We start from the raw sequence: 14,376 nt of genomic DNA, 5'->3' as shown, positions 1-14,376 counted from the left end.
ACAGGGGGTCACCGTACATGAAAGATGACTTGATGGCACATTACAGGAAGATGACAGCATCAGGTTGAGAATATCATGCCTTCTCTGCATTTTCTGATTAATCAACTTTGCTTTGCTGTTTTGCATGTCTCTGTGGTTGCAAAACCGGGGACTGTTCTCTCTGGCTATGCATGTTAACGTTCAGCCAAACCTTTTGAGGGAATCTGCCAGGCAACGACCTCTTTTTGAGTCTCCTTATTCCACAAGATTACCTTCTGTCCACTCATCCTAAGGAAGCTGCTAGGACACCTATCATTGCTGTGGAAATGAAACATAGGGATGACAGTGTGGAGCTCTTGCTTTTATAGGAATGCCAATGCAGGATTTGCAAGGCTCCTCCAATTCATAGGAACATAGAAACAGAGAAAGTCAGAAGGGATCTCCCAGGCCATCTAGTCTGACCCCCAGCTCCGAAGAGGCTTCAACCATCTCCTGTGGAAGCCCATTCCATACCCTTGGGGTCCTACCTTTCTGGAAGTACTTTTGGAAGTTATTGCAAGGGAAGGATTTAGAAAGATAGAAACACAGAAACCGAGTGAGTCAGAAGGGGTCTCCCAGGCCATCTAGTCTGACCCCAGGCTCCAGCCAGCTTCACTCATGACATGCCTACCTGGTGCATGTCCATCCTATCCTTGAGACTTCAATAACTCAACATATCCACAATGAATAATTGCAGGCCAACTCCTCTGGCCTCCAGTCTGTTTCTAGGCATTCACATTCAGGTTATGCCCCTGAAAGCCTGTTACACATTCCAGATAGGCCAGTTGAAAGATTGACTTCTCTTGCATAGGCCTTCAAAGAAGGATTTTGTAATTATTTATTATGGAATATGTGCATGATACATAATATATTATTGTATTTCATCTGACACTCTTCCATTGCTAGGAGCCAGGCAATGCAGTTCAAGACATTGCAAATCTGATGCCATGTCCCACCAGGCTTTCCAGAAACAAAGCAATTAATTCCTCCCCAAACTAGCCTCAACAGCTTCTTCCAGATCTTACTCATGTGTTCACTGGCATCAACATCACAGGAAACAGGTGACGTCTTGCATCCAGGTGCAAAAGGAGTGCTGCATCAGTGCTTCCTTGCCCACAGAGCACCACCAAAGGGCTTTGGAGTCAGAGAAGAGAACCATGCAGACATGAAGTCTGTCTCCTTCCATCCCTGGCGAATGGGAAGCCTTGAGTGGCAGGGCTCCTCAGGCCTGCAAGGGGCCTTTGACCTCTTCTAATTAGTTGAGGGTGCATCCACAAGCATGGAGGTTCATCCCACGTACCTGGAATGAATCTGCTCTTGCTGCTGCTGCCCCAGGGCACCTGTGGGATGACCAAGACAAAGTGCCCCTTGGCTTTGGAAAGGGATGAGATAGACCCACTGAATCATTACCAGCAAGGAGACAACATCTTCGTGGGATCATTGCCACAACAAAAGTCACTTTTCAGCCATATGTTTTCTACAAGCCTCCCTCTGTCAGACATGCCCGGTAAGAACCCTTACTCTGTGCTCAGGAGCTCCAGGCACCCTGAATTGCCTGGAACTCTCTCACAAAGCTATCAGAAACCTGCTCAGAATACCATGGGAGGAATAGTCTGAACAGCAGTTTCTCCTGCACTCAGAAGAGGGCTGGACTAGATGACCTTTGAGGTAACCCTGACATTTTATTTTAATTATGTAGACTGCCTTTGGCAAAATATGTTTCAACTCAGTAGGCCTGGCCCAAAACCAAGTATAGATGTAAGTTCCCGCAAGGAACACATGTTGCATTTTAATCTTAATTTAATTTTAAATGTTTAATTCTGGCTTGTACAGGTCAAGGTTCCCTATAGGAGATTGCACTATAATACAAATGCAGAATGTGCATACAGACACATACCGTGTGTTCCAACTGAGTTTAATATCAACCTAACAATATTTTATTTCTAATTCAATTCTTCATATTTTCACTACATTTACTGGGAAACTTTTGGAATAACAGCATCACTCTGACTTGCCTAAATGCTTACTATGTTATGTGTGGCATCTCCATGTTTTAAGGATTATTTTAACAGTGCTCCCTCCATGTTTTTTCATTCTTGGAGAGATCTAAAAGTGTCTTAGGAGAGGAGAGGTGATTTTTTTGGGCTGGGTCCCAACTTTATTCATTTGTATCCTGGGGTGGGCAGGGGGGGAGGGTATGTCATGCGTAACAACTTGGAGGAGTCATTAGCACGTGTAAGAGAAAGAGAAACTCCCAGTGAAAGTCAGGCTTTAGAGCAAGAATATTTCTACTTGGTGCCAATAGCACAAATGCCCCCCAACCCCCGCCACCTGACTCTGACACAGTTTTTGTCCAGACTGCAGGAGTTGCTCAGCAGGCTGTGGGACATCCAGATGCCAAGAAGAATGCCCAGCTGAGGAGAAGACTTCAGCGTATGAGCCAATTAGAAGAGAGAAAAAGTCAAAGAAGGAAGGAGAGGAGTTTATCTAGCCCTCGTGGGGAGGGACGTACATGTAGGGTTAAAAGTACATCATAAATCTGAGAGAGGTCAGAAAGGAGGGGGCAACTGTGTTGCTTAGAACTACCATCAATGGCTCCTGTACTCTTCATCACCTGTGTATCTTTATGTTGTTTAAAATAAAAGACTTTAAACTTTTATTGCCTGTATCTGTATGAGTAATTAGAAAGAGTGTTCCGGCCCCACGACAGGGCAGAACCTAGAAAGTTACTATGCAGCTTCTAGTAGTGGATGAAGGGTCTACCACTTATCCTGCTTCCTTCATCTTCTTCACACATGATCCTCTTCCTATGCCTCAGCCCCCTCTTCCATGTTTGTCCATTTTGGGGATGTCAGAGAAGACACTTTCATTAGCCAGAAGGGGTTATCCCAGCTTCTGTTACACATCCCATCCCTATTTCCTGGAAAAACTGAGAGAGGTGGGTCCACAACTCAAATGCCATGAGCACCACTGCTTTTGGAAGAGTCTAACATCAATGGCTCTACAGAAACAAGAAGAACATCATGTAAGGAAAAGAATCTGAAGATGGCATTGAGGTTCTAAAGGAAGAGTTCCAGGCATGTATGTATAATTGGCTTAATAAAACTGCCTTGGGAAGAAATCAAATTATTCCCAGGAATCAGGAAAGATGAATGGAGATTGCCCAATAGCAGAAGTGAGCTGGATCACCTGTGAGATGTTTGTACTTCTTCCTGAGACCAGTGCAGCTTTCAAATTTAAAAAAATGGAAGTTATTTGCTCTCTTAGAGAAAAAAGTGAGAGAACTGGAGCAGCGGCTGACCATCGTTGAAGTGACCAAGATATATGAAGCATTATTAGAATAGCATCAGTAACCCAAGGCAGAAGTGGCAAATCCTAAGGATTATATTCTCAATTTAATGTTAACTAACAGGGATTGCCTGGTGGACAAAATAGCAGCCATGGGAACTCTGGGTGAAAGAGACCATGAGATACTTGAATTCTCAATTATAAAGGAAACGAAGATCAACTGCAGCCAAACAAGTATACTGGACTTCAAGGAAACCAACTTTAATGAACTCAGAGCAATGATAAACAAAGTGCCATGGAAACTCTCTCTTAGGGGAAAGGTGTCCAAGAGGGGTGGGAAATCTTGAAAGAGAGATTCTCCAAACAGAATTTTGAACAATTTCAACAAGAAAAGAAGTGTAGAAGACCAAAGAGGAATCCCAAAGGGCTCCACTTCACTGTTAAGTGACAGCTTGAAAGAAAAGGAAAGATGTACAGGAGATAGAAGGAGGGCCAGGAGACCAAGGAAGAATATAAACAGATAGCAAGGAATTGGAGGAATGGTCTCAGGAAGGCTAAAGCAGGAAATGAACTGAGACTAGCATGGGATCCTAAAAGTAACAAGAATGCCTTCTCCACATATGTCCAAAACAAAAAGACATATGAAAGAGAAAGGTGTCCAGCTACTCAAAGTCAATGGCCAAGTGATAATGGACAAGAAAAAGGTGAAGGTGCTCAATTCCTCCTTTGCCTCAGTCTACTCCCACAAAAATGAGCTACAACCTGCACACTGAAGAGGATGTACAAGCTGAATGTTTGGGATGGTAAGTCAAGATCTACACATAAATGGTCAAGGAATATGTAAATAGAAAAATGAGTTCAAATCTCCAGAGCCTGATGAACTCCGTCCCAGAATCATAAAAGAGCTAGAGGAGAAACTTTGAGAACCACTAGCTATTACCTTTGATAAATCATGGAAAACAGGAGGAGCTGCAGATGACTGGAGAAGGGTTGATGTCCCCATCTTCAAGGAATGATGAAAGACAAGCTTGAGAACTACAGACCGGTTAATCTGACATCAATCCTTGAAAATATTCTGGAACAAACTATTTAAAATATCCATCTGCAAGCACTCATAGAAAATGCAGTAATTAATAAAAGCAAACATGGATTTATCAAGAACATATCTTAGACTAATCTAATCATATTTTTGACTGGATAACCTCCAAAATTGAGAAAGGAAACGTGGACAAAATCTATACTGACTTTAGCCCTTTTGAACAGAGTGCCTCCTGACATCCTGATTTAAAAGAAAAAGAAAAAAGAAAAACTATGAAAAAGTGGACTAGGTAGAAAAATGATTGGGTAGACCCAAAGTTGGCTACTAAATCAGACACAAAGAGTGCTTATTAATGACAGCTTCTCACACTGGAGGGAGGCAACCAGCAGGGAGTCTCAGTGCTCAGTCCTGGACCTGGTACTCTTCAACAACTTTATTAATGAATTGGATAAGGAAGTTCAAGGCAGGATAATCAAATTTGCAGATGATACAAAACTGGGTGGAATACTGAACACCCTGGAAAAGAGCATGAAGATCCAAGGTGATCCTGACGAACTTAAAACTGGGCTGAAAGCAACAGAATGAGATTCAATGGGGACAAGAGCCAAGTCCTCCACCTAGGAAAAAGAAACCAACTGTATCAATACAAGGCTGGGGAACACATGGTTCAACAGAACTGAAAAAGAAAAAGACATTGGGGACAACATGCTAAATATGAGTCAACAATGTAATGCAGTTGCAAAAAGGGCAAATGCTATTTCAGGATATATTAACAAGTATTTCTTCCAAATCATGAGAATTAGAAGTTCCTCTGTACTCATCACTGGTCAGATCTCATCTGGAATACCGTGTCCAGTTCTGGGCACCAAGATTTAAGGATGCAGAAAAATTAGAAAGGGTTCAAAGGAAGGCAGCAAGAATGATCCAGGGTTTGGAAACACTGCCCTATGAAGAGAGACTGAGAGAACTGGGTATATTCAGCCTTGAAAAGAGAAGGCTGAAGGGATCATGAGATCACTCTGAGTTCCTGAAAGGTTGTCACAAAGAGGAAGGACAAGTTCTCTAATTCTTCCAAGAGTGCAGGATGCAGAATAATCAATTGACATTGTGGCAAACCATTGTCTGACTGTAGTTTGTTTCCAACTTTTTTCACTCTGAAATTCTTTACACGAGCCATTCAAGTGAACACTCCTGATCCATCACTCTTGCACATTTCATTGAGGCCTTTCAGGATGTCATCTGTCTCCAGGGGCACTCCCAAATTTTCTAGATATTTTCACATATTCTTTCAGAGCAAGGAGAGTCAGGTAGTTTCCTAACTGGTGCTAGGCAGGCAGTGTGGGAAGCTGCAAAGCTAAGTCCCCCTATAATTCTGAAAATCATTGTGGTTAAGGCTTCTTCTTGCCCAGCCTCAAGGGATTTTCCAGATTAGTGACATCAATAGCACAGAGAAAGGGTGATGTCTTGCATCCAGGTGCAGAAGGAGTGGTGCATAAGTGGCTCCTTGACTATCGAGTGCTTCTGAACAGGCTTACAGCAACGGAGAAGGGTGTGTGGACATAAGCTTTATTTCCTTGCATCCTCTTAAGTGTATTGCCTTGACTGGCTGGGCTCCAGGTCTATTCAGAAAGCTGCCTTTGTCCTTCCATGTAGATTTGCCACTTCTAATCATTCTTCAGCTTAATAGAAAAGAGCAGCCGCAGGCATGGGGGTTCCACTCCATGTCCCCAGAATGATTCTGCTCCTGCTGCTACTGCCCCAGGCCACCTGTGGGACACCCACAGCCAAATGCACCTTGGCTCTGGAAAGGGATGAGATAGATCCACTGAATCATTACCGCCCAGGAGACCACCTCATTGCTGGGTTCTTCACTGAGACAGAAGCTTCTTTTAAACCATACCTGTTCCACAAAGCTCCTCTTATCAGATCTCTTGAGTAAGTCACAATGTGCATGTTGTTGTTAATGTTATGGCTGCAAATGAAGGAGACAGTTCTACTTGGTGTGTTTCCCGAGGCCAGGGTAGTACTTCAGATGAGGAAGTGCAGCATTGAGAAGTGAGGTCTGTGGACACAGATATGGCGGATGAGACGGAGCTTCTCTCAAGGCTGCAGTGACATAAGAGAGGAGCAAGAGGAGCCTGGTCCAGGCTTTGACCCCATAATGAAGCATCAGGAGAGAAGGGCTAGCCAACTAGGAGGCCTGCATAGGTCCTTCTCCAGGAGCACACACTTCCTAGGGTGCAGCCAGGATTCCTGGAAAGGAAGGCTCTCAGAAAATGTTTCTATTTTGGGTTAAAGAAACCGCTCTGTGCATGCTCAGAAACTCTGCCTTTGTTGACTATTAGTTTGGTCACTGTGCATTGGAAAAATAGTCCGTTGGAAAGAGGAAAGCCCGCTTCCAAATTTTACTCCACTTGCTAATGATTTCATGAGCTCCAGTCATCTGAAATACCAGGCAATGTCTCTGTTATCTCATAACTGGCAAGGGATCCTCCACTTCAAGAATGCATCTTTATGAAATTAACGCTTGCAGTCCCAGAAGTTGTAGCTGACCTGGCACTTTCTGATTTGCTAGGTGCTTTGAAATATTAGAAACCAAAAGGCAATGCTAAGCTAAAGCCCTTGTTGATGTATAAGAAAGCACATACTGTAGCAACTTTCCTTTCCATTCCATTGACAGCAACCTCAGGAAGGTCCACACTGCCTGTGAGTGAATGGTGGACATTCCTTCATTGGTCCACTTGCTTGGCTTGATGCCAATTCACTGGGTCAGTGAACTCACACACACTGTCCCCAGACCTTCCCTAGAACTCAAGGCAGTTTGCCTCACAGCAGCTGCTGACAGATCATACGTGCTTCCCTTGACATTCCTATGCCACATTTTGGTCCATCTCTATTTCCATCTAATTCATACTCTGCAACCGAGCTCTGTCACTAGGCATGCTGTGTTCTGAGAAAACAGGCTGCATCTCTATGGGGGTGGACTTGATGACCAGCCAAGTCCCTTCCAGTTCTATCTATGCATGTGGGTGACCCTGGATGCCTGCTGGAAGGAAAGGTGACATAGGAATGGGGCTTCACTTGCAAGAACTCCATGCAAAGAGGCAAACCTGACCCTGAATTCCAGCTCTCTGTCTCATACACCTTTGAGGTGCTCCTGATGCTGGAAATACTCACAGCACAGAACATAATACTACATGCCTACTGCCAGAGACCACCACTTCCCTCCCAGGGCCACATTTGCCCAGTATTTTGGTGCTCCAACGAACCTGAAAAACCACTACAGCTTATTAAAACAAGAGCTTTGACATATGCACTACATCGTTGGTGTCAGAATCCCAGAATCTCAATTTGAGAAGAGGAAATAAAACTTGGGATTGTAGGAAAGATCAATTGCTATGAACCTCCGTGTCTTTATTGTCTATCCCAGGTTCCCGCGGTTGACTCACGATAATGTATTACCGGGCTAGCAGAGGTGAACTTGCTGCAAAGCTTCAATACCACTACAGGGCATTTATAGGTACACAGGTACAGGGCAATCATGACAGAATGCAGAGATTACAATAAGATTCCGAGGTCATCACATACAGAACAGATAAAGAAATGTCAGTCAATCACACTGTAACAATGAGATCACAATATTTCTAATTGTCTCCATTGACACTCTAGTTGAGCAACTTGAACCCATCTCCAGGTCTGCCCAGACATGCAAATTCAAGCTACTAGAAACTATTCATGATAAGCTCAGACCCTTATCTCAGCTCTAAACATTCTGCATGATCAGGGCACATGAAGCCCTCTGGGCTATCAAAAGATTATTGTAAACTGAATTCCAACAATGACTATATATAATGTATATTTGGGCTAAAATGCCTACGGTATCCTACAGCTAAAGGTGAGAGAAAGGAGTGGGGGAATGCCATTTTAAACAGTGACAGCTTGCTTTTGAGAAGGAAGACAGGATTTGATCCCACAATGCAAAGGCACACAGGAGTAATGCTTTTCAGACAGGATTTACCCAAATTTTCCCAACAATGGCCAACATGGTCTTTCTGCCATATGAAGCAAGAGACAATCATGCTGCATTTGACCAAAGGTCCATCTTGTCCACAATTCTGCTCACACAGTGACTGACCAGATGCCTGTGGGAACCCCTCAATATGCCACAGTACCTTCAGCCCATGTTCAGCTGTTTAGTCACCTCCACTTTGCTGGTTATAAATGTGTTTGAGGTCAGTACTCTTACACTTGCCAGCAGCACAAGAACCTTGTCAGCAAAGCTGGGAGGTACAGTCCCAAACAACTGGAGTCTGCAGGCTGGAGAAAGGCACCTTAGAAAAATGTCATCTTTAGTGGGCCTCCATCCAAACCAGTTTACTCCAATATTACTCCCTCAGTGTGAAAGCACATACATAATGGCTTTGGCCTCCAGAATAAGCCTATCTCCACCACACTCACTGATGGACATGTTGCAATTTCTTGAAAGGAAGGGCTATACTAAGTCCTGGAAGACCCTCTCCGTCCTCTTTGCCATTCAGAAGATCAACTGGAACCCCTGGATCTTGCCCAACCACACTCTGGGCTACAACACCTATGATGATTATCTCAATGGAAGAGTGACTTCAGAGTCCCTGCTGGACCTGCTCTCCCCTGGGCAGGCCAATGTTCCAAACTACAAGTGCGGCAGGAAGAAGCACCCAATGGTTGTTCTGGAAGGGTCAGACACTGAAAACTCCATCCACATTTCAAGCATGATGGGCACCTACAAAATCCCACAGGTGGGCACATGCGAGCTGTTTAGGACGTTTCAATCAAGTTAAACTTCATTTTAGGTTCTCACCAGAGAGATCAAACCTTTCTGTGGGGAAATTCAACAAGAGCTTCTCCTTGCAGACTAACAGGAAACATGGACATAGACATCCAGGTTCACAGTTAGAGGTTCGTTGCATCCCTCCCACCCTTTTCATGGGCATTGCTAAAAGAAAATTCTGAACCTATGCATACCATTACCTATAGATCACAGAACAAGGGGTTAATCAGGGACACCATGTGGGTTCAGCATGCTCGGAGGAGTAAAGGATGGGCTCCTACTCTGTGTTCAGGATCCAATCCCCTAGGATGTTTCAACAGGAGGCATTTATGAAATGCTTGTGATCTCTCACTGATGGAAGACTGTCAGTGGACATCGTCCTTCAGGTTGCCTAGAATGTGAAATAAGGTACGAAATTTCAAACAGGAAGAAAAACGTTGTGAGGTTGCAAATCTGTTACAGTGCAATTATGACACCATGCTATCATGTGATAGCTTAATCCAATATATCAAAGGCAAAGGATGCATTTTCCTGCATGGAATGGAAATGAAAGGAGATGCTTCCAAAAATCAGCAGGTCAAACCCTTCATGAAGGGGATTTTGGACCAGGACAATTGCTGTCAATTAACACTAATTTTAATGTTATTTCATTTTAGAGCTTGATGACTTTACCCAATGTGAAATTAAGAATATTTGCTGCATGGTGCAGAAGTTTGGCCCCTAGAATTACCAGGAAGAAATATTACATGAAGTGTGGAATTTTGTGAAACAAATCAGATCAACAGTCTCTTTTTTCCTCTCCCAGGTGACTTATGCATTTGTTTCTGAGGTACTGAATGACAACGTTCAATTCCCATTTTTTTACCGGATGGTCCCCAAAGAAGGAGTCCAATACCCAGCAATTGTCAAACTGCTGCAGCATTTCAGATGGACAATGGTTGGAATTGTTGCTCCAAATAATGACTCTGGAGAGAGATTGATGAAGACGTTGTCACCTGAGCTCACCAGGAACGGTGTTTGTGTGGTCTTTTCACAGAGCATCTCAGCCCTGAGCAGCTACAGCATTCGGCAAGCTTTCCTCCACAAGTGGGGACAAGTCAATGTCCTTGTTTATTATGCAGAGACTCGTTCCTTCATAAATGCAATTTACATAGTTCAACGATTTGTTGAACGTCTTGTGAGACCCAGTGTGGGGAAAGTGTGGATCACAACAGCTTTGTGGGACCTCACCTTGGAGCTGACATACAATAATCTCTCCTTCCAACACATTCATGGTCTGTTTTCCTTCTTTCTCCAGACAAAGAGAAGGGCAACATATGAACATTTTGAACATCTTTTGCTTTCCATTGAGCAGTTTTGGGGGAAAGCATTTAAGTGCTCCTATTCAAAGCACAAGTTGTCTCTCAAAGGCTGGACAAGATGCCGAGAGAAGGATGAACTGGAGGCCCTACCCCAAAATATGATAGACAAAATTGTGTCTCTGGACAGTTACCTTATTTACAACAGCATCCAGGCATTGGCCAGGGCCTTACAAATGTTTTATTCATCCAGATCCAAAAAGAACATGGAAGGTACTCAAAGGCCACAGCCATGGCAGGTATTCTTTTTCAGAACAAATATGAACAAAACAGCAGTGTAGAATTCCACATTTTTGTATTTTTTATTTTACAATTGGACTACAATAAGCAGAAAACCTTGATGCTAAAGCACTGTTCTTGCAAACAATAGGTCAAAATAGTGGCAACCTTCCCAGTGTTGGTCTCCATTTTGGCCCCGTGCCATGGCCTGTGAGAATAAAGCCCATCTATTCACTGCCCAACCACTGACTCACATCCTCCATGCCTGCACTAGCTGGTTCCCATGCTTCCCCACTGCAGTCAGCCATCCTGCTGGCTCTGCTTAATTCTGGCCACCTTTGCACTCTGCACTTTGGCTCCTGGACCTAGAAGAGTAAAGGGGGAAACGACCTACATGGCCACACAGTCCAACTCCTGCTTGGTGCATGACTCCGATTAAAGCATCACTGGCAGACAGCTGTCCAAATGTATCTTGAAGGCCTACACTGTAGCAGAGACCATAACCACACTTTGTATTGGGTTTGGTTACCCAGGTATATGGCAGTTGACAACAACAAGCTCCAGAGTTGTGGACCCAAACATCTGAGCATGAGCGCAGAACCTTGCCATGTAGTTGGGGGCTTGGCAGAGTTCATAGTTAACAGAGGTGGCAGATCTCTGGGTTCCAGGAATGTCAATTAGGATTTACTCACAGAAAAATGTGCAGAATTACAAGGGACCTGAATGCAATGACATGAAATGTGTGCCGTCAGATCCCATCAGGGTAAGACTAAGCAAAAATGGTGGAACAGGTTTCTATTTAATGGTTTCAGCTTCTCAAACTGTGAGAGCAGGTAAAACGGGTTTGAGGATGCAATCAGGTCCCCTTTTTATGCTGGGAGATACACATAACAACTGATTCAAACATGCAAAGGGTGAATCAGAGATATCTAAGGAGGGTTCTGCTTCTTTTTGCCTTTCCAGCTTCACCCTTTCCTGAGAAGCCCACAGTTTTACAATAATTCCATGGACGGAGTATTTCTGGATAAGAAGGGAGAAATGGCAGCCAACTTGGACGTCATGAATTGGGTGGTATTTCCCAATAGGTCTGTCACAGGAGTGAAATTTGGGAGCCTAGAAAGAAACGGATCCTCAGGTCTCCAGTTCACCATTCACCAAGATGCCATTGTGTGGCTCTCCTGGCTGAACCAGGTGGGCAAGACCATTGTTTTCCTTCCCAGATGATCTTTCTGAAAATTCAGCATTACCAAAATAGCCACCAGGCCATTCGTGGGAATGCAGGTTTGCAGATCCACATATCAGTCTGGGAAACAGTGTTTGAGGTGGGAATGCATTTGGCTCCCCATCAGCTCCAGTAGCAATAATTGTTCTAGATTGGATTGAGAAGAGTGGGAATGTGGGCTTTGGAGAAGCACATATTGGGAAGATCTCAGTATGGGGAACAGTGCTCGAGGAAATCTGCATTTAGCTCCCCATCAGCTCCTATAGCAGAAATTGTTCTAGATTGGATTATGAAGAATGTAATGCCCCAGCTCTGTCCCAGCTGGACATCTGATAGATTACTTTCAAGCATAGGCCATGGGTTACTAGGGGCTCAAATTTCTGGTCTGTCTATATACTGCTTTCACGGTCAATGACACTTTGCACTAAAAGAGAGCAGGTTCTGGCTCCATTCTGCCACCATACTAAAATTGAACACAAAGAAAACAGCAGAAGAAAAAGAAGTAGAAACTCCAGAGGAGAGAAATGGGATGTGAGTTGTCCTTGTAGCAGTTTTGCAAATTTTGTTTAGTCACTAGTCTAAAGTCCTGTTGTGTCCCATCCAGATTTGAGTCTCCTTTGTGTGCAGAAACAACCCCAACACATTTGTGTTTCACATTGCATGTCCTTTTGCTCAGCCCCTGCCCCATACCAGGTGTGTGGAAGCCTGCCATCCTGGATTTGTCAAAGTAGTTCAGGAAGGGAAACTCATTTGCTGCTACGACTGTCATGCCTGTGCTGAAGGGACCATCTCCACTCAGGAAGGTGGGTGACCTGGAAGGAATGGTAGGCCCTGCAACGGAGAGAAAATATTTTCTGGGATACTGTGGGATCCACAAACCTGCCCAGCAGCAACTGGAGGATACTATGAGTGGTTAATGCAGTAGAAAGAAACTAAACAGGGCTGAGGGCTTGATGACGCTCTTGAATGAGGCCAGGAAGAAGGGCTAAAACCTGGGGCTCATTTTATTTCACACTGATGTGCTGCACCGTGGATATCCCGTACCTTTCTCCTGTTCCTGGAATAAAATCATATTTCTGCACATCAGGACCAAATATCAGTTATTTGGACAAGGCACAATAAGCTTCACTGTGACCTCCATGACAAAGTTTTTGCTGCCTGAGAAATGTACTTGAGTGGATATTAAAGAGCAAAGACGATTAAACATACAAATCAGGTGTTCTTCTTTGATTCCCAGATTCAGAACGTTGCACCAAGTGTCCAGAAGATCAGCATCCCAACATGCAGCGAGATCACTGTGTCCCGAAAAAAATTACCTTCTTATCGTATGAAGACCCTTTGGGGATCATTCTGGCATCCTTTGCCCTAATTCTGTCCTCAGCAACAGAATTTGTGTTAGGACTCTTCATAAAATTTGCAGAAACCCCTGTGGTCAGAGCCAACAACCAAGACCTTTCCTACATTCTCCTAGTTTCCCTCCAACTTTCTTTTTTGTCCTCCTTCCTATTCATTGGCCAGCCAAAGAAAGTGACCTGCCTCTTCCGACAAACGGCCTTCAGCATCATCTTTTCCGTTGCTGTCTCTTCGCTCTTAGCCAAAACCATCACTGTGGTGCTGGCCTTCCTTGCCACAAAGCCAGGGAACTGGGCAAGGAACTGGCTGGGGAAGACCTTGGCCAACTCCATTGTCATTTCCTGTGCCATTGTCCAGGTTCTCCTCTGCACTACGTGGCTGGGAATTTCTCCCCCTTTCCCTGACTCTGACATGCACTCTCAGGCTGGAAAGATCATCCTGCAGTGCAACGAAGGGTCTGTGGCCATGTTTTATGCTGCCCTCAGCTACATGGGCTTCCTGGCTTCTGTCTGCTTCACGGTGGCTTTCCTGGCCAGGAAGCTGCCTGGGGCCTTCAACGAGGCCAAGCTGATCACCTTCAGCATGCTGGTCTTCTGCAGTGTCTGGGTGTCCTTTGTGCCCACCTACCTGAGCACCAGGGGCAAGTACATGGTGGCCGTGCAGGTCTTCTCCATCTTGACCTCCAGTGCTGGGCTGCTGGGCTGCATCTTCCTGCCCAAGTGCTACATCATTGTCTTGAGGCCTGATCTGAATACAAAGGAGCATCTCATGATGAAAACAAAAGTATAAACCTTATTCCTTTTGTTACCACACATTCTGATGTTTCGCTACTTTTGGCAGAGTATTCTCTACTTGACAGGAGAGATTTCATTATGGTTCTAAAGAGAGTGTTCAATTCACCATTAACAATGCACAGAATAGCTTAAATGTTCATTTCCGTCTGGTTTTCTTCAGCCTTGTTCATCATCATAGAGTGATCAGATACTATCCAGAGTACTACAAAAGTAAAATTAAATTAGACAAGTTAAATAAGGATCATAAAAACTGAGTGTGCTGAGACCACACTACT

The 14,376-nt window shown here is 44.2% G+C and overlaps 1 protein-coding gene across 1 annotated transcript; it reads left to right on the top strand.

Moving 5' to 3' along the window:
* Positions 1-8,811: 8,811 nt before the first annotated feature.
* LOC123020225 (vomeronasal type-2 receptor 26-like) lies at positions 8,812-14,057 on the top strand (the record flags this gene model as incomplete). Its single annotated transcript, XM_044423663.1, has 4 exons — positions 8,812-9,123; positions 11,696-11,923; positions 12,631-12,757; positions 13,192-14,057. Coding segments are annotated over exons 1-4 (1,533 nt in total), but the record flags the coding sequence as incomplete, so codon positions are not given.
* Positions 14,058-14,376: the final 319 nt, after the last annotated feature.

Source organism: Varanus komodoensis, unplaced genomic scaffold (assembly GCF_004798865.1).
Source record: "Varanus komodoensis strain SLA01 unplaced genomic scaffold, ASM479886v1 scaffold145, whole genome shotgun sequence".
NCBI lineage: Eukaryota > Metazoa > Chordata > Lepidosauria > Squamata > Varanidae > Varanus > Varanus komodoensis.
The sequence above is the reverse complement of the archived record's forward strand: the minus strand, read 5'-3'. Positions and strand labels throughout refer to the sequence as shown.